Source organism: Polyodon spathula, chromosome 3 (assembly GCF_017654505.1).
Source record: "Polyodon spathula isolate WHYD16114869_AA chromosome 3, ASM1765450v1, whole genome shotgun sequence".
NCBI lineage: Eukaryota > Metazoa > Chordata > Actinopteri > Acipenseriformes > Polyodontidae > Polyodon > Polyodon spathula.
In genome coordinates, this window is record NC_054536.1 from 41,142,707 (window position 1) to 41,165,851 (window position 23,145).

Below are 23,145 nucleotides of genomic sequence, written 5' to 3' on the forward strand. Positions count from 1 at the left end.
GAGGGCGATGTGTAAAGGGAACAGAGTGCCCCAGACTGGGTGGTCTGACGATTCATTCCAGAGAAAGGTGGAAGTCGGCCATCTAGAAAGGGGGAGGAGCTACTGTACACCAAGTCATCGCCCCAGAAGGGAAGCAATGTTGTAACCAAGGATTGGCGGAGAACCAGTTGCACTTGCTAACCAAAGGGGGGGTGACTGACGGTAGAAAAGAGGACGTGGCTAAGTGATCTGTTCCTTTGTTATGCTTGTGAGCGAAACCATGAAGGAGAATAATAAAGTAATCGTGAGTGTTTAGTGTTTGTTTTGTCATGTCTAATTGTACTCATTTGTTCTTATTAGATGGCTAACACATATCGGGAGCTGTCGCTTACCCCGGACAACATTTCACCACTGTACACTAATAAATTGTATTTCTCTACTTGCACGTAGCACTCACTCTGGACTTGTGATCGTGTTTGTGTCTTCGTGTGTGTTTATTGTTTCAGGACTGTAACCCGTTCTTTGGTACAATGTAATGCACATTGCTGTGAATTGCCTGGGATTATTATTTGTGGTAGGCAGACCGGGATTACAAAATAAACATTTGTTTGGATTGTGAACTTTGTTGTCTGTCTTCTGTTTTGTAATCACCTCTACACCTGCACACTGCAAACGACTTTGCTACATATGGTTATCAAATAAATAGTGGTTAACCCCAACCTCTGAACTTGTTCCCTCAATTTTATTTGATCAGACCGTTTCTTTACTCAAATATCTTGGTATTCCCGGTAAGGTATTCATCTACTCTTCAAAACAAGGCAAATACTGGTACTGCATTGTGCATCTGTGTTTTATATGTTTAATAACACAGATCTAAATAGCAATGGCCATAATAATATCAATGGAAGTAAATCTGGGCTGTAAGGATGTGGCCGTGTTTCCAGAGTGGGCTTTGAATTTAGATGGCAATTAAGCAATGGTGGGTTTTGGAATGGCATATTTTCAGCTGAGATTGAAACACATAAAGGCAATGATACACTTCTTCCAGCTCCCTTCAACCATACACACTGCTTCAAATATATGCTGCCCTTTTCAAATATTACTGTAAATAGGGAAGAAAAGCTTAACACTCAAGCTTAGAACTACAATTAAGTTACTGCCATAAAAGTTACAGTACAATGAACAACAAAAAAGAAAAAAAGAAAAAAGTAACTGACTCTCTCTTGTTAATTTGGGTTTAAATCACAATGTATGGCAATCTACATCATGCATGGACATTAAAATAAGAGCTCTGGTATGGTTTATACAAATGCATCCTGATTTCAAGAATGTCAACAATCAGAGATTAAATCAGTATAAAACATTAACCCTTTGCGGTCCTATGTCGGACCAGGACAATTTTCCCTTTCATAGATGGTTTATACATCATCAAAAAAGATGTAAAGCACAGGTCTAAATCAGTCATTTTTTTAGATCTGGAAAAAGCTCAATAATACAAAACCTTTCAATGGCCAAGTGAGACCTAGTGAGCCAAATGAAGCCGAAAAAAAGGACAATTTTCCCTTTCATATCCGACATGATCAAAAAGATGTAAAGCACAAAGTCTCTAGCTGCTTCAGCATCCAGCGCTCAAAAGAATATCAAAGTTTGCAGAGCTTTTTGAGATGTTATAGTAAAAAAAAATAAAATGACTTGGATCGCCAAGGAGTTTGGTGAAAAAAACGAGTGATCAGGAGAGGAATTATCAGTATAGCACGTCTATAAAGAGAGATAAAAAATACAGCAAACAAGTAACACATTGTGGGGTAGCTTTGTAGGATGCTCTATGTACCGACCATATTTTCTTTGAGCATAGGACTTTTAAAGTCGTTATTAATTTCGCCATAAATCTAGACTTGTTTAGCCAGTTTTGATGGTTAGCAGTGGTGTACATGTTGTTTGTCGATCTCGAGGTGTTATAGTAATAAAATAAATGACTTGATCGATTATTGAGGAGTTTGGTGATAAAACGAGTGATCAGGAGAGGATTTATCAGTATTTCTGCACGTCTATAAAGAGGTATGTGAAAAATGTTAGTTAACATCTGTTTGAGCTTGGCTGGAGATGCAGTACTGATATCCTTTTCCTATGGAGGGCCTTTTAAAACCGTATTAATCTGAAAAAAAATTTAAACAGCGTATGTAAAACAAACAGCACGTGAGAATAAAATTGGCCTAATCCTACCTGTGCGTGACGAGACCGGTGATGTGACTCCACTTGTAATTACTCAGGATAGCTTCCGGACTCCGAGCTTATTATTTTTATGTGCGGGGGTGGTCCGCTGATTCCAGCACCTGACGATCCTGACAAGCGATGAATAAATGGACCGCTAAGGGTTAAACTACATTGGGCCAGTTTTTCTGCAAACTCAGCAAATAAAACTACGTTTTTCCAGCTGTTAGTTAACATCTGTTTGAGGGACTATGGTATCCAATTTACAGCAAAGAGAAATTAGCTGACTTCCACGTAGGTGTAATGGGTTCTTGTGCCAGTATCCTATTGCTATATTTCCATATGACCGAGATCCGGCATAAATTACAAATAAATTGTGGTTTATGAGCATTTTACAAAAGTATTACTGTAGAAACCTTTGTATAAGTCTATTTTCTAGGTATTTTTAGGGGGTCCTAAAAAGGGGGTGACTTATACACCGTTTTTTGCACTAAATGGTGTGTTAGAAATGTGCTTATTTTTACAAGAAAAAAAGTTGCTCACAAAGCAATAAAAAAAATTGTTTCATAATGTATTTAAATTGGTATTTCACCACCAAATCTCGGAAAATGTTTCATCTTGTAAAAACCTCTAGGTGGGGGTCCTAAAAAGAAGCACACCGTTTTTTGCACTAAATGGTGTGTTAGAAATGTTCTTACTCGTTTTACAAGAAAAAAAGTTGAATCACAAAGCAATTTTTGCAGAACTGAATTATCTAGATTTTTTTTTTTTGTTTCAATTCAGAGCCTTGGTTATATAAACTTAAATTGTCGATCCTATGTGGTATATATAGTACGCAACTTTTGCTAGGGATCAAGATTTTCAACAAAAAGGAGTTTCATACTGTGCCATTTACTGAATGGCTCATTGTGTTAATGTACAGTTTAACCTGCGGAAAAAGAAGCAGAACTAAAAGAAGGGTCATGAAATTAATAATTAGACTCAGATAACAACGGAAAGTGCCACACCCTCCAAACTAAGTTCTGTGAAAAGTAAAAAACAATACTGTGTAGGTCTGCCACGAGACACAATGTCTTGGTTTACATGCAGTATAGAAACTGCCAAATCTCTCTCTATTGTTCTGAGAATGTGATTAGCACACATATATCACACACATTCCACATGCTTTTAAGATTTTCAACAAAAAGGAGTTTCATACTGTGCTTCTGTTAATAATAATTAGAAAAGATAAAAAACAACCCTCCAAACTAAGTTCTGTGAGGTGTAGGTCTGCCACGAGACACAATGTCTTGGTTTACATGCAGTATAGAAACTGCCAAATCTCTCTCTATTGTTCTGAGAATGTGATATAGCACACATATATCACACACATTCCACATGCTATAGGAATATACTGTACGACTTAAAAAGTGGATAAACCGCCTTCTCACATTACAAAACAGGGCAAATTGACCAAAAACGAAGCTTTTTTTGCATGGAAACATGTCCGGCAGTTATTTCAACAGACTTCTTAAGATCTCACCAATAAAACTTCAGGCAGTGAAAGATATTTATTAATCTTCTGCTGTTAATAAAATCAAGCCATAAACCCTCTCTAGTCAGCCAGTTAAACATCCTTAGCCTGAAGTGAAGCAAATAGTCATTAAAAATATTTGATCTTTCTCAAAGCAATTATGAAAAGGCTGCAAAGAACTGCCAGTATGCTACCAATATAATAAAATTAAACACCAGAAACAAATTAATCTCTAGTCAGGCAGTTATTTCAACATCCTTCTTAATCTCGGAAAACAACAACATGAAAGATATTTCATCTTCTCCTGCTCCAATCAAGCCATATCCCTCCAGTCAGCCATGTTTTGCTTAGCCTGAAGTGAAGCAAATAGTCTTATTAGGAAAAAAGTTTGACTTTTTAAAACATGAGACAACACTGGGAGTGAGGCAAAATGCTTCAGAGAATTGACCAGGGAAAGGGCAAAACTGTGTTAATAGAAAGTATTAGAAGTTTGTTGCCGGATACTTTTGTATGTAGTTTTGCTTGCATAAGTAATAGAGGGTCTTTCTTTGGTAAGATGCCAGTATTTACCTGTTAATAGTATACGCTAAAAAGCTGGAAAACAAATGAAATGTAGACCTATTAGAAGTTTGTTGCCGGATACTTTTGTATGTAGTTTTGCTTGCATAAGTAATAGAGGGTCTTTCTACTTTGGTAAGATGCCAGTAATACCTGTTAATAGTATACGCTAAAAAGCTGGAAAACATGAAATGTAGACCACACACAAGGACACACACACACACACACACACACACACACACACACACACACACACACACACACATACACTCATGTCCCATCACGAATATGCAGGAGGTTTTTCAAAATCACCACAAAAAAAAAACCTGTAGCCTATGCGAATGTGGCAAATAGATAGCATGAAGCTAGTGAACCATCTGTATATTTGTAAGAATGGATTATGCTTTAACTGATTGTCATATTAAAAATAATTTTATGTTCTATGATAATAGGAAGTAGTAGATATGTCAATACCAAATATAAGGGGAAAAAAGGCTCCATCATAAAACATTTTCAGGCTGGCAACTTCATTCAGGTGGTGTCGAGTAGTAAAAAAACATATTGTTTCTTAAAAAAACTTTGGAATGGATACAAAATGCACCTGACCTTTGACCCAGGTAGTCCAGGAAGCCCATTCTTTCCAGGGTTCCCAGGTTCCCCCTGCATGGAAAAAGCAAGTTCCACAAGAAAAGTAGTTACTTATTTATTTTAACAGAATCATAAACTTTTAATCCCAGGGATACACTTCAGCCCCTTTTCCACATGCAAGCTGATGCAAACAAAATTAAAGCAATTCATTATTTTCTTTTTAACTAAAGCCGGTTAAAGAATCGAGAGCAGTAGTTAGATACTGCTTTAATGTAGCTTCCTTTGGTGAGGAGAAATAATAGTAAGTAGAACATTAAAAATAGATTACACTGAATGACATTTTTTGTAGTAAAGTGAACTGATACATTATTTTCTTTTGGTACCCCGATGAATAAAAGTGGGAGTTGAATAGAAGTGACAGATGAATTCCTCTCATTAGCTGCTGTAAATACTGGTAACTATGGGCCAGATATTCAAAAGAGCGGCAAGTTTTGCAAAGGCAGTTGCAGGGATTGTTTACCTTCTATTCTGCCTTGAGAAAAAGTAAGTACAATTGAAAACGGGAGTTGAAGGAGAAAACCCTTGCTATTTTTTAAAAAATGTTTTATCTGGAATAAAAACATTTTCTTTGACAAATAATATATATTTTTATATCATCTATATCCCTTGTAACAGTTGAAACACCATTTATGTTATCTTGAGAGTGGGTGAAAGAGGGGCAGGGGCATTCAACAGTGTGAAACATACCAAATGATTACTTATATGAGTTCATAATTCTTTAATCGTGTGGTAGAATTAGAAGTTTTTCATTTCCTGTGTGGAGAGATTTGTCTTGGTCTGGAAGCATTTTAATGTATTAGATATGAAAACTCATACAATAGTTATTTTAAACATGCAGACTATATCGCGTGGAATAGTTTTCAGTAAGTTTTGTACTGTTTAGAGCCAAGTCTTATTTTTAGTTTTTTTAAAAAACATATTCAGCTATTATAATCTTCTCTTCAGTAAAGTTACCCTTTCTATGCATGGGAACACTTGGATCTGTTGTCTCACCTCGTACGCAAATACACTGCATCAGTTGGGTATAGTCTGAGTTGTGATTCATTTCCACAGCCTTGTGATATTAGCAGTTTTCCACCAACTTTTTTTTAATTTCATAGACTTGTGAATATATGCAAGAAATTTGCAAAGCAAGCAGAGTTTCATAAAGTTGCAAAATCTTTTTAAGGATACTTACCACAGAACCTTGTGGCCCAGGAAAGCCTGTAATGCCCTTTTCGCCTTTGGAGCCCTGCAAATGTGTAAGAAACAGAAAGTAATTTATTTTGTTTAAAAATTACACATTAACTTAAATTTAAAGAAAAATACTATACATTAGTATTTTACCAGATAACAGATTAATTGAACTAAACCTTTTAATTAATGTTTCATCAGTTTGAGAGTTCCCACTCTAGACTTCACAGATCAGCCACCATGCATGACTGTAGCTGTGGGTGCGCTGTATGCCATACACTTCTCCTGCCCGGCTTAAAACGACCTCTCAACTGATGCAAAAATGTTTCAATGTTTGAACCTAGCAAACAGCACCACACCCACGTAGGCAATGTTCCATGATTTCATGTATTTCCTGCAGACCATTTTTCATTTCTTCCGGGTTAGAGGAAAGTAGTAGTCTTTGGCCAGTTTATCAGCTAAATACCCATTGAGTCTTGAGCAATCTCTAAAAATATAGCGTAAGAAATGTCAGATTTCTTTCTCATACTCTCCTGAATAACGACAATATCCATAATAAATACAACTATTAATATCGCAAGTGTAGCACATGCTACATTTCATGATTGTTTAGAAAAACAATTATTATTTCCACCCAGTACTGGATACACTTCCCTCCAACAAGTATTGAGATTGTCCTTGTTTGAGGGTAGGGGTAGGTTCAAGAAAGTTAAGAAATGGCTACCTTTTTCGCAGGTATCCCAGTACTCCCTGAGCGTCCTGGTAGCCCTTCTGGTCCCTTAAACAAAACACAAAGCAAGCGTTACCAACTAAAGTGCTTAAGAATTGAATAACAATGTAAGAAAGGTTGAGATGGAACAAATTCCATTTAGTCTTTAGAACCTTTTCAGTAATTATTTTTCCCAGAAGGGTAAAGCTGTATTCCTTATCGAACGAGCCCAATAACTCAGCATCCACAACCTTAATGGATTTAAGATTATTAATCATACGCAGTTAAGATATTTCTTCCTGTTTTTTCAGTCAGCTCTACTTTACCCTCCTAATCTGTGTCAAGTCTGAGCATGTGGATATATAATATTCTCTATTATAATAATAAAGCCTTACCATAGGTCCTGGTGGGCCTGCTTTGCCTGGTAAACCTGTTCGTCCTTTTTCACCCTAATGGGAAATTTAAATGCAATCTAGCTTTAAACAACAATTTACATTAAAATATTGTGCAACGTTACCAAACTTGATTTAAAACATAAAAAATAGGATCTAGTTTGAATCTCCTTATGAGAAACATATCCAGTTACTGTAGGCACCTGCCTGAAGTTCTATACTGGCACATTTCTGATAGTCTTTTACCAAGCATTTTGGCTGACAATTAATGTATCCCTTACTTGAATTCCTGGTGGGCCAGGTGTCCCTTTAGTCCCAGTTAATCCAGGTAGACCCTAAAGATAGAAAAGCAAGAGGTATTTTAAAACAGTATAAAGTTTTTAAATTATTATTTGTTTACATTCCTTGAATGAATGACTGTTGTCAATGTGATGTGTAAACAACTGTTCCTCACCTGTTCTCCTGGCAATCCAGGTGTTCCGGGAAATCCACGCTCTCCTGGGGTCCCCTAAACAAAAACATAAATTTACAATGAAATTAAATCTGTAAAATATGTATGACACATCCTTCTAAACTACTTATTAGGAACAACTAAAGGAATGGCTCTACTGACATGTGAAATCACAGATCCTTCAAATGTACTGTTTATTTTTTGTTGGTTTCAAACTACACAGCTTGGAAGATAACTATAGCATGTTAATTTAATGAACTACCCCCACAGGAAATACCTTTCATGGGACCCAATTAAGAGGGGAACAGAATAAAATAGTGAACGAGAGAATCAAGAAATAAGATTATTAAAATACGTTTTTTATTTATTACATTGTTTAACTGATTTAGCCAAAAACAGTACTTTGAATTTTCGGTGTAATTTCTGTATGTTTTATGCTATTGAGACTGGCCCTAAACTAATCTCTATGAATTTATGTAAGTGAATGCTTTCCTTTAAATGCTACCAAGACAAGTAAGACAAAAGGTTGCTTTGTTGTAAAATCCTAAAAGCTTTTTTTTAACACAGTGCAGCCAAATTTGAAAAGCTGGCAAATCCCTACAATCCCTTAACTGTTCTAAAATTATATTTGATATCGGAGCGTCTTTGATATCTGGCATCTTCCAAATCTAAGAATTTGTATGAATGTTGACTAGACTGCAAGGGGTCAAAATTTAAACAAATGTGAATAAGGCAGCCATAGAGTGTAAGTGAAGCAAATAGCGTGGGTGTGCGACTCAGGTAGGCCCTTTAACAAGGGACACCTATGATAAAGTTACTCAAAAATTCACTCAAAGCAAAAACATCATCTGGAAATGATTTTTGAGACGGTTGATAAAATAAGAGGTAAGAAAATAGATATTAAATCATTGGTTACCTCTCATTTCACCTTTTCAAAATTGAAAAGGGCAGCACAACTGTTCCCTGATCAGCTGAGATTAAAATCAGCTCACTGATGGGCCTCGGCTAAAATGAAACCGAAGCCAGTCTCTCACAGCAGAGAATATTATAAGCTGCTTACTCTCAAAGCCAGTCATGGAAGAACACTTGTCGTAAGTACCAAGAGGCTTTTATCAAGTAGACAAGTGATTTGGCTACATACTAAAATCATAATCATTGGATTATTGATAAAATGCATTTCGCTCAGCAAGAATCCACAATCACCCATATCCATTTTTTATCTTTACACTTTTTTGTAAAATCGAATCTTATTAAAAAAACAAAATAAACTGTAACACACTATAAGGAATATGGACCAAGAAGCCTATACATTTTGAGATACAAAGCTTGTCTTTCAATAAATTGTATTTACAAATCAGAAATATAATCTTTCAATATGTTTGATGCAGTGTCCTGCTGTGATGTTAACTGATAGAAAGAAAGTACCAGTTAGAAGCATCCTGTTGCAATTCATCATATACTTCATAATTCAGTTGCATACTTTATGCACTGATACTAAAGAGTTAGTCAGATTTATTTCATTATCCAACCAAATCCAAATCTACCAGGTGGTTATTTTATGAATAACCTGCCAGAGTTGTGTGTGTGTATGTGTGTGTGTGTGTGTGTGTGTGTGTATGTGTGTGTGTGTGTTGGAGGGGAGGCGGTAATAGTGAGTGGCAGTGAGAGGGTTGCACTTCTTCCTGCAAAAACATGTGGGAATGTGGCTGGAGCCGTAATGTAATAAATGATTAATGATTAATTAGGCTCCAGCCACAAGTGTATAAAAAGGGTAATCACAGGTGTGTCGACTGGTGATGGTGAAGGTTCTGTAGGGTGGTGGTTTTGAATTGTTGTTTTGTGGTGAATAAAATGCATACCCTTCTGGTCTCTGAGTCTCACTGCCAACACCCAGTCACACCAACAAAGAAACATAATGAACACATTTCTTTTAGAAGATATATAATTTTCCTAAAATCACAGCAGGCATATACTAAACCCTGGTCTGTTATTCACTTTCACAAGTGTGGCATGCTTTTATCCCCCTATAAATACACACTAAACATGTTAGTTTAAGATTGTTGTGATTTTTGAATTTGCAGCGTGTGCTCAAGGAGTTAGACTGCCTTTACTTCAGGGCATTCTTACAGTGTGGCTTGATCTGCTCACCCCCATCTCTCTGGACTTTCTGTGATACTGACATACAATGCTGATTCCCATGAAGAGATGTTATTGATGAAAGCAGGATATATTAGACATGCATCAGTACTCACAGGCTTACCCTCAGCTCCAGGGGGACCGGCTTTCCCTCTTTCTCCTTTGAATCCCTTGATAAGACAGGGAAAACAACTGTAGTTATTTAGCACGTCTCCATTATTGTTGCTCATTTGTGCGTTATTATTCTACAGGCTTTCTCTACACACAAACAGCATCTCTTAATTCAGTTTTAATAGCATTTTTCTGTGGTCCATTTTATCTACTGGAGAATAGCCAACAGCGTATGGCTCAAGTTCAACTTGTTACAGCATTATTTACTTGATGTGTTTACAGCTTTCATTACACCGTGTGGCAGAGCAAAGCTCTGCCCTTTTAAATTGGCAGGGATGGGGTTAACGTCCCCTGCCTGCCTGGGTTTATTATGTTCAGGTGGCTGGGGTTGATTAGTTGATTAGGTTGATTAACGATCAATCAGCGCCCAGCCACCTGATATAAAAGGAGGCCTCAGCTTCTCATTTGGGAGAAGGGAGCTGAGGAAGCAGGTTGGTGTTTGTTTTGTGGTTTTTGAATTTTCTAAATCCAGTGAAGGCATTGCCCAGCCTGGAAACTTTATTTTTGTGAGTTTTGTTTTTGCTTTATTTGTGTTTGAGTATCTGTTATTTTGCCCTTGTGCACTTTATTTTTGTTAATTTATAATAAAATTGTTATTTTTTTGAACTGCAGACTGTCTCTGGGCCTCTATCCACTCGCCAGCCTGCCACACACCGTGTAACACATTTTTTTTTTTTTTTGTTTCCTGGGTAGTAAGTGTTATTTCCTAATTGCTTTCAAAAATATAAAAAATATTTCAAAATATGTATTTACAGTATAATCGTAAATCTCGAAAAACTACTCGCTTCTAAATCTTTTGTAGTCATTTTTGTATTATTTTAGTATAAATATGTTACTTTAGATTCATATGTTGTTTTTTTCTGACTTTATGTGAACGAAAAGACACACATTTGCCCGTTTTCCCATTGGAAATAGTGATATTTTGAAATATCACTGTCCTGGTCACAGAAGCAACGTTTCTGGGAAATAATAGCCATTTTCTATACTTTTGAGGCATAAGCAATTAGGAAATAACACTTACTACCCAGGAACAAAAATTGTGTTACATAGTGTTATTAGACAAGTTAAGATGCTTCCTCATGCACCCTACTCTTTCTACTGTTTCACTTGCTAAATCATTTTCTTCATGGTATGCATATGGAACACCTAGCTGTATAATTGCCATCTGATAGACCCTTTGTTTTAAAGCTGCACTAATGAAGAACCTGAGTTAAAAGAAAATTGCAGATTACTTCAAAGGAATCCAATGCTCCACACTCTAAATGTTCTGTTCATGTATTATTTCGGGGGCCAGTACAATTAATTAATCTTCAGAAAAACAAGCACTACAAAATTCAAAACAAGGAAAATAATGCATTGAAAACTACATACAGCGCCTATAGGAAGTATTCACCCCCCTTGGACGTTTTCACAGTTTGTTGTGTTACATCCTGAAATCTTGATGCATTTAACTAGGATTTTCTCCTTTGATTTACACAACCTACTCCACACTTTGAAGAGGCAAGAAAATTTTTATTGTGAAACAACAGTTAATGAAAAATAAAAATACTGAAATGTCTTGGTTAGATAAGTATTCACCCCCCTGAGTTAATACTTGGTAGAACCACCTTTGGCAGCAATTACAGCTGTGAGTCTTTTGGGGTGAGTCTCTACCAGGTTTGCACATCTGGATCGTGCAATATTTGCCCATTCTTCTTGGCAAAATTGTTCAAGCTCTGTCAAGTTGGATGGGGATCGTTGGTGGACAGCAATCTTCACGTCTTGCCACAGATTCTCAATCGGATTCAAGTCCGGGCTTTGACTGGGCCACTCTAGGACATTCACTTTCTTGTTTATGAGCCACTCTAGTGTCACTGTGGCTGTGTGCTTGGGGTCATTGTCCTGCTGAAAGGTGAATCTCCGTCCCAGTCTTAGGTCTTTTGCAGACTGAAGCAGGTTTTCCTCAAGGATTTGCCTGTATTTAGCTCCATCGATTTTGCCTTCTACCCTGACAAGCTCCCCAGTCCCAGCCGATGAAAAGCATCCCCAGCATGGTTTGCATAAGACATAACGCTTTGCATTTAGGCCAAATAATTCAATTTTTGTTCCATCGGACCACAGAATCTTTTGCAATATCTTTTCAAAGTCTCCCACATGCCTTTTTGCATTGTTGACATATGGAGAGTTTCTCTCATCTCAGCCATGGAACGCTGTAGGTCTTTCAGAGTTGTTATTGGCCTCTTGGTGGCTTCTCTGACCAATGCCCTTCTTACCTGGCTGCTTAGTTTAGGAGGACAGCCTGCTATAAGCAGATTCTGGCTGGTGTTGTATACCTTCCACCTCTTAATGATCAACTTGACTGTGCTTCAAGGGATATTCAATGCCTCTGAAATCTTTTTATACACCTCCCCTGATCTGTGCCTTTCCACAACTTTATCCCGGAGTTGTTTTGAAAGCTCCTTGGTCTTCATCGTAGTATCTTTGCTTTGAATGCACTACCCAGCTGTGGGACCTTACAGAGACAGGTGTATCTAATCTGAAATCACGTGAACCATTTTTATTGCTCACAGATGGACTTACTTACTTACTAACTTACTGTGTGAATTCTGAAGGCAACTGGTTACATGTGAGCTTATTTTTGAGTGTCATAGCAAATGGAGTGAATACTTATCTAATGAAGACTTTTCAGGTTTTTAATTGATTTTTGTGATTCCCCCCCCCCCCATTTTTTCACACATTGAAAGAGTTGAGTAGGTTGTGTAAATCAAAGGGAAAAATCCCATTTAAATGTATCAAGATTTCAGGTTGTAACACAAAAAAATGTGAAAATGTCCAAGGGGGGTGAATACTTGAGCACGTGAGCACTGTAGCTCAAAAATTTTCAAATGAATACTGCAATTAATCATACATTATAATTGCAAGCATCATAATTGTTTCTGTACATTTTTAAGCTTTTCTGAAATGGAATACTGTACCTTTGGTCCACGTAGCCCTGGTAATCCTGGCTCCCCAGGGGGACATTCGCTCTTGGAGATAGAAGGTGATCTATCCAAGGGGCACTGTTCAATAAACGAGCACGGTGAGTTTACAAACACAGTCTAAACTGAAAAACTGATAACAAAAAATGATAGCTAATTTTACACTTACCCTTTCATCATCCTGTAAAAGAAGAAAAATGAACACAGTTTAAGAAAAAAAAAACAACAAAAAATCTGGTTTGGCTGTATTATTATAGTTAACCCTAAATCTAACAATACAGCACCTTTAACCTTATATTCAATCAATTGTTAGGTTTATCGACTGTGTGAATAAATGTTGTGGGGGTTTCTCCTGATTTACTGATCTTCTGTAAACCAGCACACTGTATAACCTGGCACAATGTTCTGCTCCCAAGTGGTGTCTGATTAGGCAGGTTTTATTGTGCGTTTTCTATTAAGCAAATTATAAGATTGGAAATCCTTTAAAAGACAGTGTGACAAGGCTAGGAGCCCTGCACAAGGAAAAGGAGCAGGGCAAAGCCCTACCATAAAATGTGGTGTTTTACTTTTGTATTTATTTATTTTACAACAGGGTACCGCTCTGCACCTGTGTTTTAAGTGTGTATTATTTTGTATCTGTTTTGTTTTATTATAATTTATGTATTTATGTATGTGATGGTGAAAAACTGAGTTTTGTTATGGTTTGGCGGTGCGGATGGGGAAGCCTCATCCAGATAATCCCGTGCAGAAGGTGATCATCTCCAGAGTTAATTAATTGTTGCTAATCGGGAGATGGTTACCTGTATAAAAACCCTGCAGTTTTCCCTGCTCGAAAGGAGAGTAGGTGGGTGTTTGAGAGGAGGAACGGGAGCACGCAGCCTGACCTGCTTATAAGATTTATATTCTATGTTTGTGACTTGTTTTGTTTAATATTTTATTTTGCTCTGTGAGTAGTGTTGCTTTTATTTAAATATTTCATTTCTATATGTGTTTAAATAAATGGCACCGCAGAGCCTTTTTGGCACTGCATTATCTGTGTCTCTGCAGTTCTTGCAGTCTGGCCTGATGTCACCACATCCACATCAGCCACCCCTGTCATAGAGAGTCACATGCTCTTTATCAGAGTAAACTGGTTTTGTGATTCAATTAAGCCCTTTTGCAGATAATACTTGAAATGTGTGCCCTGTTATACCAACACAAAATGCAACTATTTTTACTTGCACATTAGCTGTTCTTGAAGAAATGCAGACTACTTGTTCTGGCTGAGGCTATTGTATTTGTATTGAAATAAATATAAAACAGGCAACAGGACTGGTAATGCATCTATCCTGGAAGCAGCAAGCTTGATGTGAATCCGTGGAGACAGTTATAGTGGTTTGCATAAGTATTCACCCCACTACAAATTTTTTACATTTTGTTGAAATACAAAAAATGTGTGCACAGCTTTTCAAACAAACTTTTTTTTATTCAAGGCTGTAGTGGTTAAACTGAACACTGTTATATGAGGAAGAAGTTAAATGTCAGCAAAACTTGCAAAGAAAATGTACAAAATGAAATTTACTGGTTGCATAATTATTCAGCCCCTTAAGTCAGTACTTTGTAGAAGCACCTTTTGCAGCAATTACTGCTATGAATCTTTTTGGATAGGTCTCTACTAGCTTTGCCCAGTAGGAGTGTGCATTTTTGCCCATTCTTCACGGGAAAGTTGCTCCCGTTCTGATATGTTTGTTGGGGATCGTTGATGGACTACAATCTTCAAGTCTTGCCAAACATTTTTTGATTCAAGTCAGGACTTGACTGGGCCACTCAAGAACATTAATTCTCTTCTTGTCCAAGCACTCCAGTGTGGCTTTGGCTTTGTGCTTTGGGTCACTGTCCTGCTGAAATGGGAATTTCCACCCCAGTTTTGGCTGACTCAAACAAGTTTTTTCAAGCAAGGCCTGTACTTTGCACCATCCATTCTCCCCTCTATCTTGACAAGCTTCACAGTCCCTGCTGAAGAGAAGCATCCCCAAGACATGATGCTGCCACCACCATGCTTGACAGTTGGGATGGTGCTGACTGGGTGATGTGCAGCGCTGGGCTTGCGCTAGGTGTAAAGCTTGGAATTTAGACCGAAAAGTTCAATTTTTGTCTCGTCTGACCACAAAACCTTTTTCCACATGTCTGCAGTATCATCGACATGCTTTTTTGCAAACTCCGTACATGCTTTAAGATGAGGCTTTTTGAGTAATGGCTTCTCTCTTGCCACCCATCCATACAGGCTAGCTTTGTGTAGGGACCAGCCTATTGTTGATGTGTGAACACTGACTCTCCTCTCAGATACAGAACTTTGCAGATCTCTCAAGGTCATTGTTGGTTTCAGAGTGACATCCTGAACCAGTTTCCTGCTTGCTTGGCTGCTCAGTTTGGGAGGGCAACCTGATCTGGGTAGTGTCTGGGTGGTATAATGCATCTTCCAATTCTTAATGATGGACTTCACTCTGCTAGTCTCTCTGATAGTCAGCACCTTTGACATTTTCTAGTACCCTTCTTCTGCTCTGTGCCTCTCTACCACTTCAACCCTGACTTGTTTCGAAAGCTCCTTGGTCTTTATGGTTGTTTTGTTGGATCACTATGTAAGTTGCAGCTTGAAAGCCTTTATATACCTGAGGGAAATTATCTACAAGTTAAACCACTTTGAGTACACACAGGTTAAAACCATTTCCCTATTTTGTGACCTTTCAAACAAATCATTTGCATCTGAGATGAGTTAGGACTGCAGTAGCAAATGAGTTGAATACTTATGCAACTAAAATTAATATGTTTGTATCTGTAAATCTTATTTATTTATATTTATATTATCAATGTAGAGTAATTTGTGTAGATTCTACACGTAAACTCTAATTTGAAAGTGTCGTAGAGTACGCTCAAGTGCCAAAACAATATGAAAACTTTGCATGGGGGTGAATACTTCTGCAAACTATTGTAATTTAAACTGTTGTTTCCTTAAAATTCTGGAGTTTTTTTTTTCTATGTACAGGCTGGTACTGATAATCAAAATCCAACATTATACAATGGCAGGGACAAATGTGTATAAATAGCCATTTTACTGATTGTAAACCAACAAGGACATGTTTCCTTTTGTATTGCTACAGTATATGCAGTACCAGTACAATACAGCTAGAAACATTACGCGTTCGTTGGATGGTGCTTACTCTTACAGTAAGAAACATTTTACTGATCTGTATCTGAAACTCACTCAGAATGGTTGGAAACATCATACAGAGATTCATTAATGGCATCCCTCTTTGCTGTGCCCAAATTAAAGAGCCATCAGCTTCCAGCTGCCTCTGTTACTGGCAGGAATTAGAGACTCAGAAACAGAAGCTGCAGTTTAAAACGCAAAGCTCATATTTATTAAATAAAAACACACAAAAAAAAGGGCACAAGAGCCAAAACAAAAGGTTTACAACAAACCATACAATATACTGTAGGCTGGACATTCACCTTCACTATAAAGTTCACTAACATATACACGCAGGTAACAAACACCAATTAGCACCAGTGACCTAACTGGGTAACAGCCACGCCTGTAATTGATGGCAGGGACTAATACCCCTTTCACACTACCTACTGTATATATTGCCCAATAATCATGTGTTGAAAAAAGTGAAAGTATGTGGTTTAATGCATGTTTATTGAACATTACTTACTGTAGGTAGTGTGGATAGGCTATATGTTTCTTTTTGTGCATGGCTATGTATCTGATTGGTTGTTTAATGTTATGGATAAATGTATTTTTATAAGTCCGTTTGCTGGCGCCATGGCTCATCAGTCTATAGTTGATGCTTTATAGTTTTGTTTTGATTGTTTTTTTTTTTTTATTTTTAGTTACTGGTTATTTCAACTGAGAGCTGGCACAAAACTGAACTGTATATATCATATTCTCTTGTCACCACAGCTCATGTATGAATGTTTTTTCCTTCCATAACTGGAACTGATATTAGTGGAATCAAGAACGGTTGTTTCATGGCATGAAAAAATGCATTTGAGGTTAGCCAGTTCCTGATCCGTAGACCGCAGTGTGGCATAAAGGAATTTGTCAGAAGCATCCCCAACACCCCTAGCCCAGACCCCTGATTATTACTGCATGGTCATGTGATCTTGTTTAGCCTATTGCAAGGCTTAATTTATCCAAGCCATTTTATAAGACTATTTCTAAGACTACTTGCGCACACCTGATTGGCTAAATGCATACACACATCTAGAAACAATGCATGGCTGAGGAGGTAGGTCCAGAGGGGGCGCCATAGGTATCTGTATTCACGTTTTTTGTAATTGCTCTTATTTGAAATCGTTCTCATCCATTTATCTTACTTACTACATGCTCTTAATGGACTTTACTCGTATTAGCAAATATTTTTACTAAAAATTAACTATTCTTAGTCGAACTCACTCTTAAATGCAATGATTTACTGTATTCTTTATTTTCCTCTTATTTAAATTTGATCTTATTTTCTACTGATTTTACTGTACCTGCTCTTACCTGTAATGTGATATTTTACAACGTGATATTTTGTAATGTAATACTTTGTACTATGATATTTTGTAACAGTTGTAAGTCGCCCCGGATAATGGTGTCTGCTAACAAATAAATAACAAATATTTACCACTAAAGAAGATCAAAGTGCGCCTGTTAACAGCTGCACAAAGTATAGCGTGTGCCATCTTGTTTTCTCACTACTGATATTTTAGGCTTTTTATAGTTATTTGTTTGTGTGTTTATTTTTTAAACACTAATAGAAAATAAACTAATTTATATTTAATCAGTTTCCTTGGTTCTTTTTTCATAATCTGAGCCTCACATTAAATAATCAGACAGCAGCTAGCTTTCTTGTAGATATTGATCAATTAATTTAATAAAGTTAAAAAAAAAACATTGAAAAAAAACACATTTTATTACAATCTGAGCCTATTTCTTTGTTTGTGTTCTTTTTGACAGCTTTTCAGTGAGGCCGCCTGGTTGCCTTGGTCTATAGTGATGACCAGCAGCTATGTGAGAACTGCTGGCACTAAGTCAACGCCTTCAAAAAAAAAACACAAACAAGATTTAGATTTACAATTCACAATTAACTGGAAGAGTGAGTGGGCATTTTTATTTCTTTTTCCAAAGAGTTAGTTTTCCAATAAATATAATCTTGTTTTCTTAGCAGATGAATATGTTTAATAAAAATATAAAATCCATTAAATAAATAATAAAAAAGAAAAATATATGAAGTGCATATTTTAAGACATAACTAGAATGTTATAAGCACACTCCAGGATGTGTAGTCAGTGTAATATATCGCTTCACTGGTGTTTAAAAGGCACTTGGCTTTGACAAAAGCACACCCTGAAGAGAGTTATTGTTTATTAACGATACACCACAAGATTTTACAATGCTTGCCTTTCCTTTACCACACTTTTACTATGCTTGTGTTTAGAGTGTAAAACTGTTTTTGCATCTATAATACTGTGAAAGCACCTGAATGCCTTAGCAGTGTCCCTAAAAAAAAGGGTGATTATAATTTATGTTCCTCTGAGACGGACTGAAAAATTCAGTTCAAGATGTTCTATGCCAATATGTCTGTTAGGTGTCACTGGTCTGTAAAACACAAACTGCTTAACCAGAAATTAATTCATAAAATAGTATCAATCCAATTTTAGAATACTTTAAAACATGTTTTTCTTTACATGAAAACTTCATAGTTACAAACATATCAGGACCAGCCAGTTTTTAACTTATTACAGATTCAATAAAAAACACTTACCACTGAGTAGATTTCACATGCTGTCTCCCTTTCACTTTGTTGAGGATCACAATAGAGTCTTAGTTTCTGTATCTCTATCTAAAAAAAAAGAAAAAAGTTCCAGTATTGTATTAAAATTTTGTAAAAAAAAAAAAAAAAAAGAAAATATATATATATATTGAATTCATGGGCCAGAAAAAAAAAAAAAATCACTTTTTAGTTTTAGTTATGATTGGTGTTTTGTAGAAGAATAGTTGTCTGGTAACTAAAACATACTCTACATCTAAAATCCATTGGAATAAACTCCTATTCTGATCAAAGTAGGGTATATGATTATATGTAGGGTACTTCAAACATATATTTGACACTTTGATCTCTGCTTTAGCTGCTTTCCTAAACTGTCTTAGTTCTCTCATTTAAGTGTATAAGACAGGAAGGTGCATAAGGCTCAAGTGGGCCAAATTCCATTTGTGGTTCATGAAACAAACAAGTGATGGAGGAAAGGGTTCTGCAGGTGTTGTGGGCATTTTTATTGACCTCTGATCATCTTTCACCATGTGAAGGATTAACCTTACCATTTTAAAGTTTGCTTTATCTAATTGAAGTAATAGGTGGAACAAAGCCTCTTGGTCAACTTGACCTGGAATGACCCATCATTATTTTATATTATATTATCAAAATATCATTTAATTCTGATGACTCTATCCACAGAACTGAGCAGTTTACTTACAGACACCGTTGTCTCCTTCCTCACTCGCTTGGCGACCTGTGTCTTTCCGTTGATGAAGATGGGAATGACTTGCTCCAGAGGTTTCTTCTGAATGAGGACGTCATCTAGGTAGCAGGTAACGTGCAGCTCCCTCACAAGCAGCTTTAGCTGGTGCCAGTCTTCATCAAACAGTTTCTATAAACCAGCCAGAGCAGCAATGCAAAAGTCAAGCATCAAACCACATACACCCAGTAAACAACCAACTTAAAAAAAAAAACAGAATTAAATATAGCATTATGGAAATTCAATCATAAACAGTTACCCAGGCTTCAATGCAAAGTACTGGGGTACTGGTAAAATGCCAGTATTCAGGGGGGAGGTCTGGGAACAAGTCAAAGGATATGGCTATTTTCTGTGTTGTAAAAGCAGCCATTAACTGAACTTTATGCAACTTGCATTTTGTGATATTGCATCAACTGCTGTTAAACCATCTTTTTGGGGTGGAGGTTCATAGCTCATAGCCCCCCTCTGCTACATCCTCACCACCAGACCTTGCCCCACCCCCCCAATAATCTATTATTTATTGGTAACAATGAGTTGCGTAAAATAATTTCAGATGTATTTCAAGCTTAAAGGTAAATCTTTCCTGGTAGACATACAACGACAATTCAGTTGGAGTAGTCAAGCAAGAGTGTTAAATCAAATAGGTTTTACTAACCTTTATGTGCCCATCTTTAAAAATAACTGACTGCAGCTCATTGATAATACTGGTAGTTGTGAAGGCTACTGATTTTTCTCCACCATCGATTGTAACGGCTGCCTGGAAAACGCCATCCTTAGAAAGTATTCTCCACAAGTCAAACTTTTCTTTGTTAGTGGGTGATTTTAGCCGTAGAGTGGCCACAAAAACGTATGATGGTGGCAGGCCCTCAGGAAATATGTCTCTAGGATTTAAACACACATAATAAAATATCAAGAAAAGGATATTAATAAAGGTTGAATTTTACGTTTAAAACACTTTCCCTTTAAAATACTTACTTCCATATTCTAAAGGTGATTTCCCTAGAGTCTTGGTGCATTTTGTTTGCAAGGTTTCTGTAGTAAACATTGTAAATTATGTCTTTTTTTGCACATAAATGACATGCAATGGGTTTCAGAAATGGCCTTGCAAGCCAGCACTTTTAGGAGGGAAAAGACAGTGAATTCACCGCCAGTGTGTCTGAACTCATCATTAAAACCCATGTGTTGGCTGCTGCTTTTCCACCAAAATTGTCACAGTTAAATGGTTGTTTGATGTCCAACCACAAGGCTCTATAGCTACAGCTATGCCCAAAGGCTTTGTATCACCCTACAGAACTGACTCACTTTGCTTCATAAAGTAAAATGAAACCTGCTGAATAATCTTACATTTTAATAATTTTAAGGAAAAACTGACAAAAAAATAAAAATGTGACATTTTAAAATCTAACATGACATACTGTGCTACTGTTATTGCTTATGGTAGACTTCTGCAATGTAATGTTGTTTCTTTGATTACATGATGTTAAATAAAACATCAAACTTATGCTGACATAGTTTTTATTTATTTATTTTTTAAAAAGATGTCTGAATCACAAAATGTTAGGTGATGCTAAACTTTTGGCCATAGCTGTATATTGTAAAGTGTGGCATATTGCTTGGATACAACAGAAAACTAAAACACAGCTGAAACGATACAGATACCTGGTATTCTCAGTGATATCCACGTCAGAAGTGAGAAGGAATGCTACCTCTGATGCCAGAGAACCTGGTGCTTTCTGCACTTTCTGGTCGATTTTAAACCCTGCCAGCAACTCAAAGCCCTTCTCATCGCGTGATGCCACAGGTATCCTTGTAGGACACACCGACTCTGTTGAAGACAATGATCACTGTGAAGACTTGGCCTCATGGGCATAATATTAAGCTCTAAATTAAGTAAGCTTATCAGCTATTGCACTACCTGACTGGTGTTAGTCTGATTTGTATGACTCAATGACATTTTTGCAACATATGCGCTAGTGTGTCTAATATTAAACTACTGTACCAGTGCCACAAACAATGGGATTACTACAGCCATGGTTATGGCTCACATAGACTTAACTGTCAACAACCCAAGGCAGATGTATGGTGGAAAAACTGGTCTCCCGACAGACGGAGGCGCTAGGCAGGCTGATGGACGTGACCTCGACAAGATGGCACATACGGTAATTATAGTCTGATTGTGGTGGCGATCTTAGGGAGGTCGGATACACAGGGGTATTGAGTTTCATACCAGTTAAGACCGAGATTTCAGGAGCAATTATATCGACTACGTAAGGGAACTGTAACTGAGTCTGTTGGTTGAGTGAGTGGAATTTGGTGCAGGAACAGAGAAACAGAGACAATAACAAAACAAACTACGGAGAAGCTGACTCTTGTACATTACTTTCCCAGGAGGACTAAGCACCAGGATGAGCCAGGAAACCGTGAGGAGTCAGAGAGCTGGAGAGAAGCGAGATCACACCTGATAAAGACGGCAGCAAGAGGATCTATGTTGTTGTTTTTTTTTGTATTTACTGTACCTGTAACAGAACTGAACCTGATAACAGGAAAACATGTGTTGCATCGCAATCAGAGGCTCTGTCTTTACTAATCACCACACCCCATCACAAACCCAATTATATTTTTTCAGGATCTATGACATTCAGGTCTGTTGCTAGGTAGAAACACAAAACCACTGTTCTAATTAAAAGTTTTAATTAGTTATCTTTACCATTAGTCATTTTGAATGTTAAACGCAAGCTTTCAGACTCTTGACCTAACTTCTCTCAACCCAGACGCGTGTACGTGTTCATGTACACATAACTGTCCATCTCTACGAATGTCCTTATTCCCACCCTCCCGAGACATTGATTTGTCAACATTCAGACTGAACCAGCCCCCTGGGATCTGTAGTAAACAACTATTGGTCAGAAAGCTGCGTAAACTTATGAAGTCTTGCATTCGTTGTAACTTCACTGTAATGAAATATTATAACGCAGGTGTCTTTAAAGATGTGTAATCAGTGAACTGGATAAAGTAGGAAAGCTAAACAAAAAAGAAAAAACTACACAACAGGTTTGAAATTGCACGTTGTTGGCTTTGCCGAAAAGCATGGCAATCGCAATGCTTAAAGAGAGTTTGGTAAAGAGAGTTTGGCATTAATGAAAAAACAGTAAGAGACTGGAGACGAAACAAAGTCACATTTAACAGTGTGGTGAAAAAACAAAATGAATGCCTCATTGTACAGCTGGAAGTTTAATGCAAATGTACTGAACCGTATTTAGTTTGTTGTTCAGTTTTGTTTTTTGCTTTTTTTAATTGATGCAAGCAGCACTGTTTAATACCTTTCTTTAAAATTTTAATTAATACAACAAATTTGTAAAAGCCAATGCCGCTGGAACTATATTGTCTAAGTATGGTTTTGGAAAGAAGTGTTCAATAACGCAAAGATAGTTCTTAAAGTGTTTGGGTACTTCATAAGCTAAAATGAAACAGGTTAATACAGATCTGATGTAGCTTGATTTTATGTTTTGTTAATTTTTACTTTTTAAATCCATTCAAGTACCACTTCTCAATAGTTTACATTGTCACTACTGGAATTCACAGCATTACAGCTATATTTTGATGTATTTTGATATTGTACTTAGATTGACTTGAACCAATTATTTTGACATTTTGAAAAATGGAATATACTTATTATACCATTAGCAGTTTAACTAAAAATGAAA

At 36.9% G+C, this 23,145-nt stretch overlaps 1 protein-coding gene across 1 annotated transcript in view; it reads right to left on the reverse strand.

Moving 5' to 3' along the window:
• Positions 1-23,145, reverse strand: part of si:dkey-225n22.4 (collagen alpha-1(XXI) chain) — a 99,955-nt gene that overhangs the window by 46,201 nt on the left and 30,609 nt on the right. Inside the window, exons 4-16 of the mRNA XM_041245254.1 lie at positions 21,101-21,266; positions 20,097-20,322; positions 19,400-19,573; positions 18,691-18,768; positions 13,068-13,079; positions 12,896-12,979; positions 9,887-9,940; positions 7,638-7,691; positions 7,465-7,518; positions 7,187-7,240; positions 6,807-6,860; positions 6,087-6,140; positions 4,868-4,921 (exon numbers count right to left, since the gene is read on the reverse strand). Of these exons, the coding sequence (XP_041101188.1) occupies positions 4,868-4,921; positions 6,087-6,140; positions 6,807-6,860; positions 7,187-7,240; positions 7,465-7,518; positions 7,638-7,691; positions 9,887-9,940; positions 12,896-12,979; positions 13,068-13,079; positions 18,691-18,768; positions 19,400-19,573; positions 20,097-20,322; positions 21,101-21,266 (1,118 nt within the window). The remainder of the gene's footprint in view (positions 1-4,867; positions 4,922-6,086; positions 6,141-6,806; positions 6,861-7,186; positions 7,241-7,464; positions 7,519-7,637; positions 7,692-9,886; positions 9,941-12,895; positions 12,980-13,067; positions 13,080-18,690; positions 18,769-19,399; positions 19,574-20,096; positions 20,323-21,100; positions 21,267-23,145) is intronic.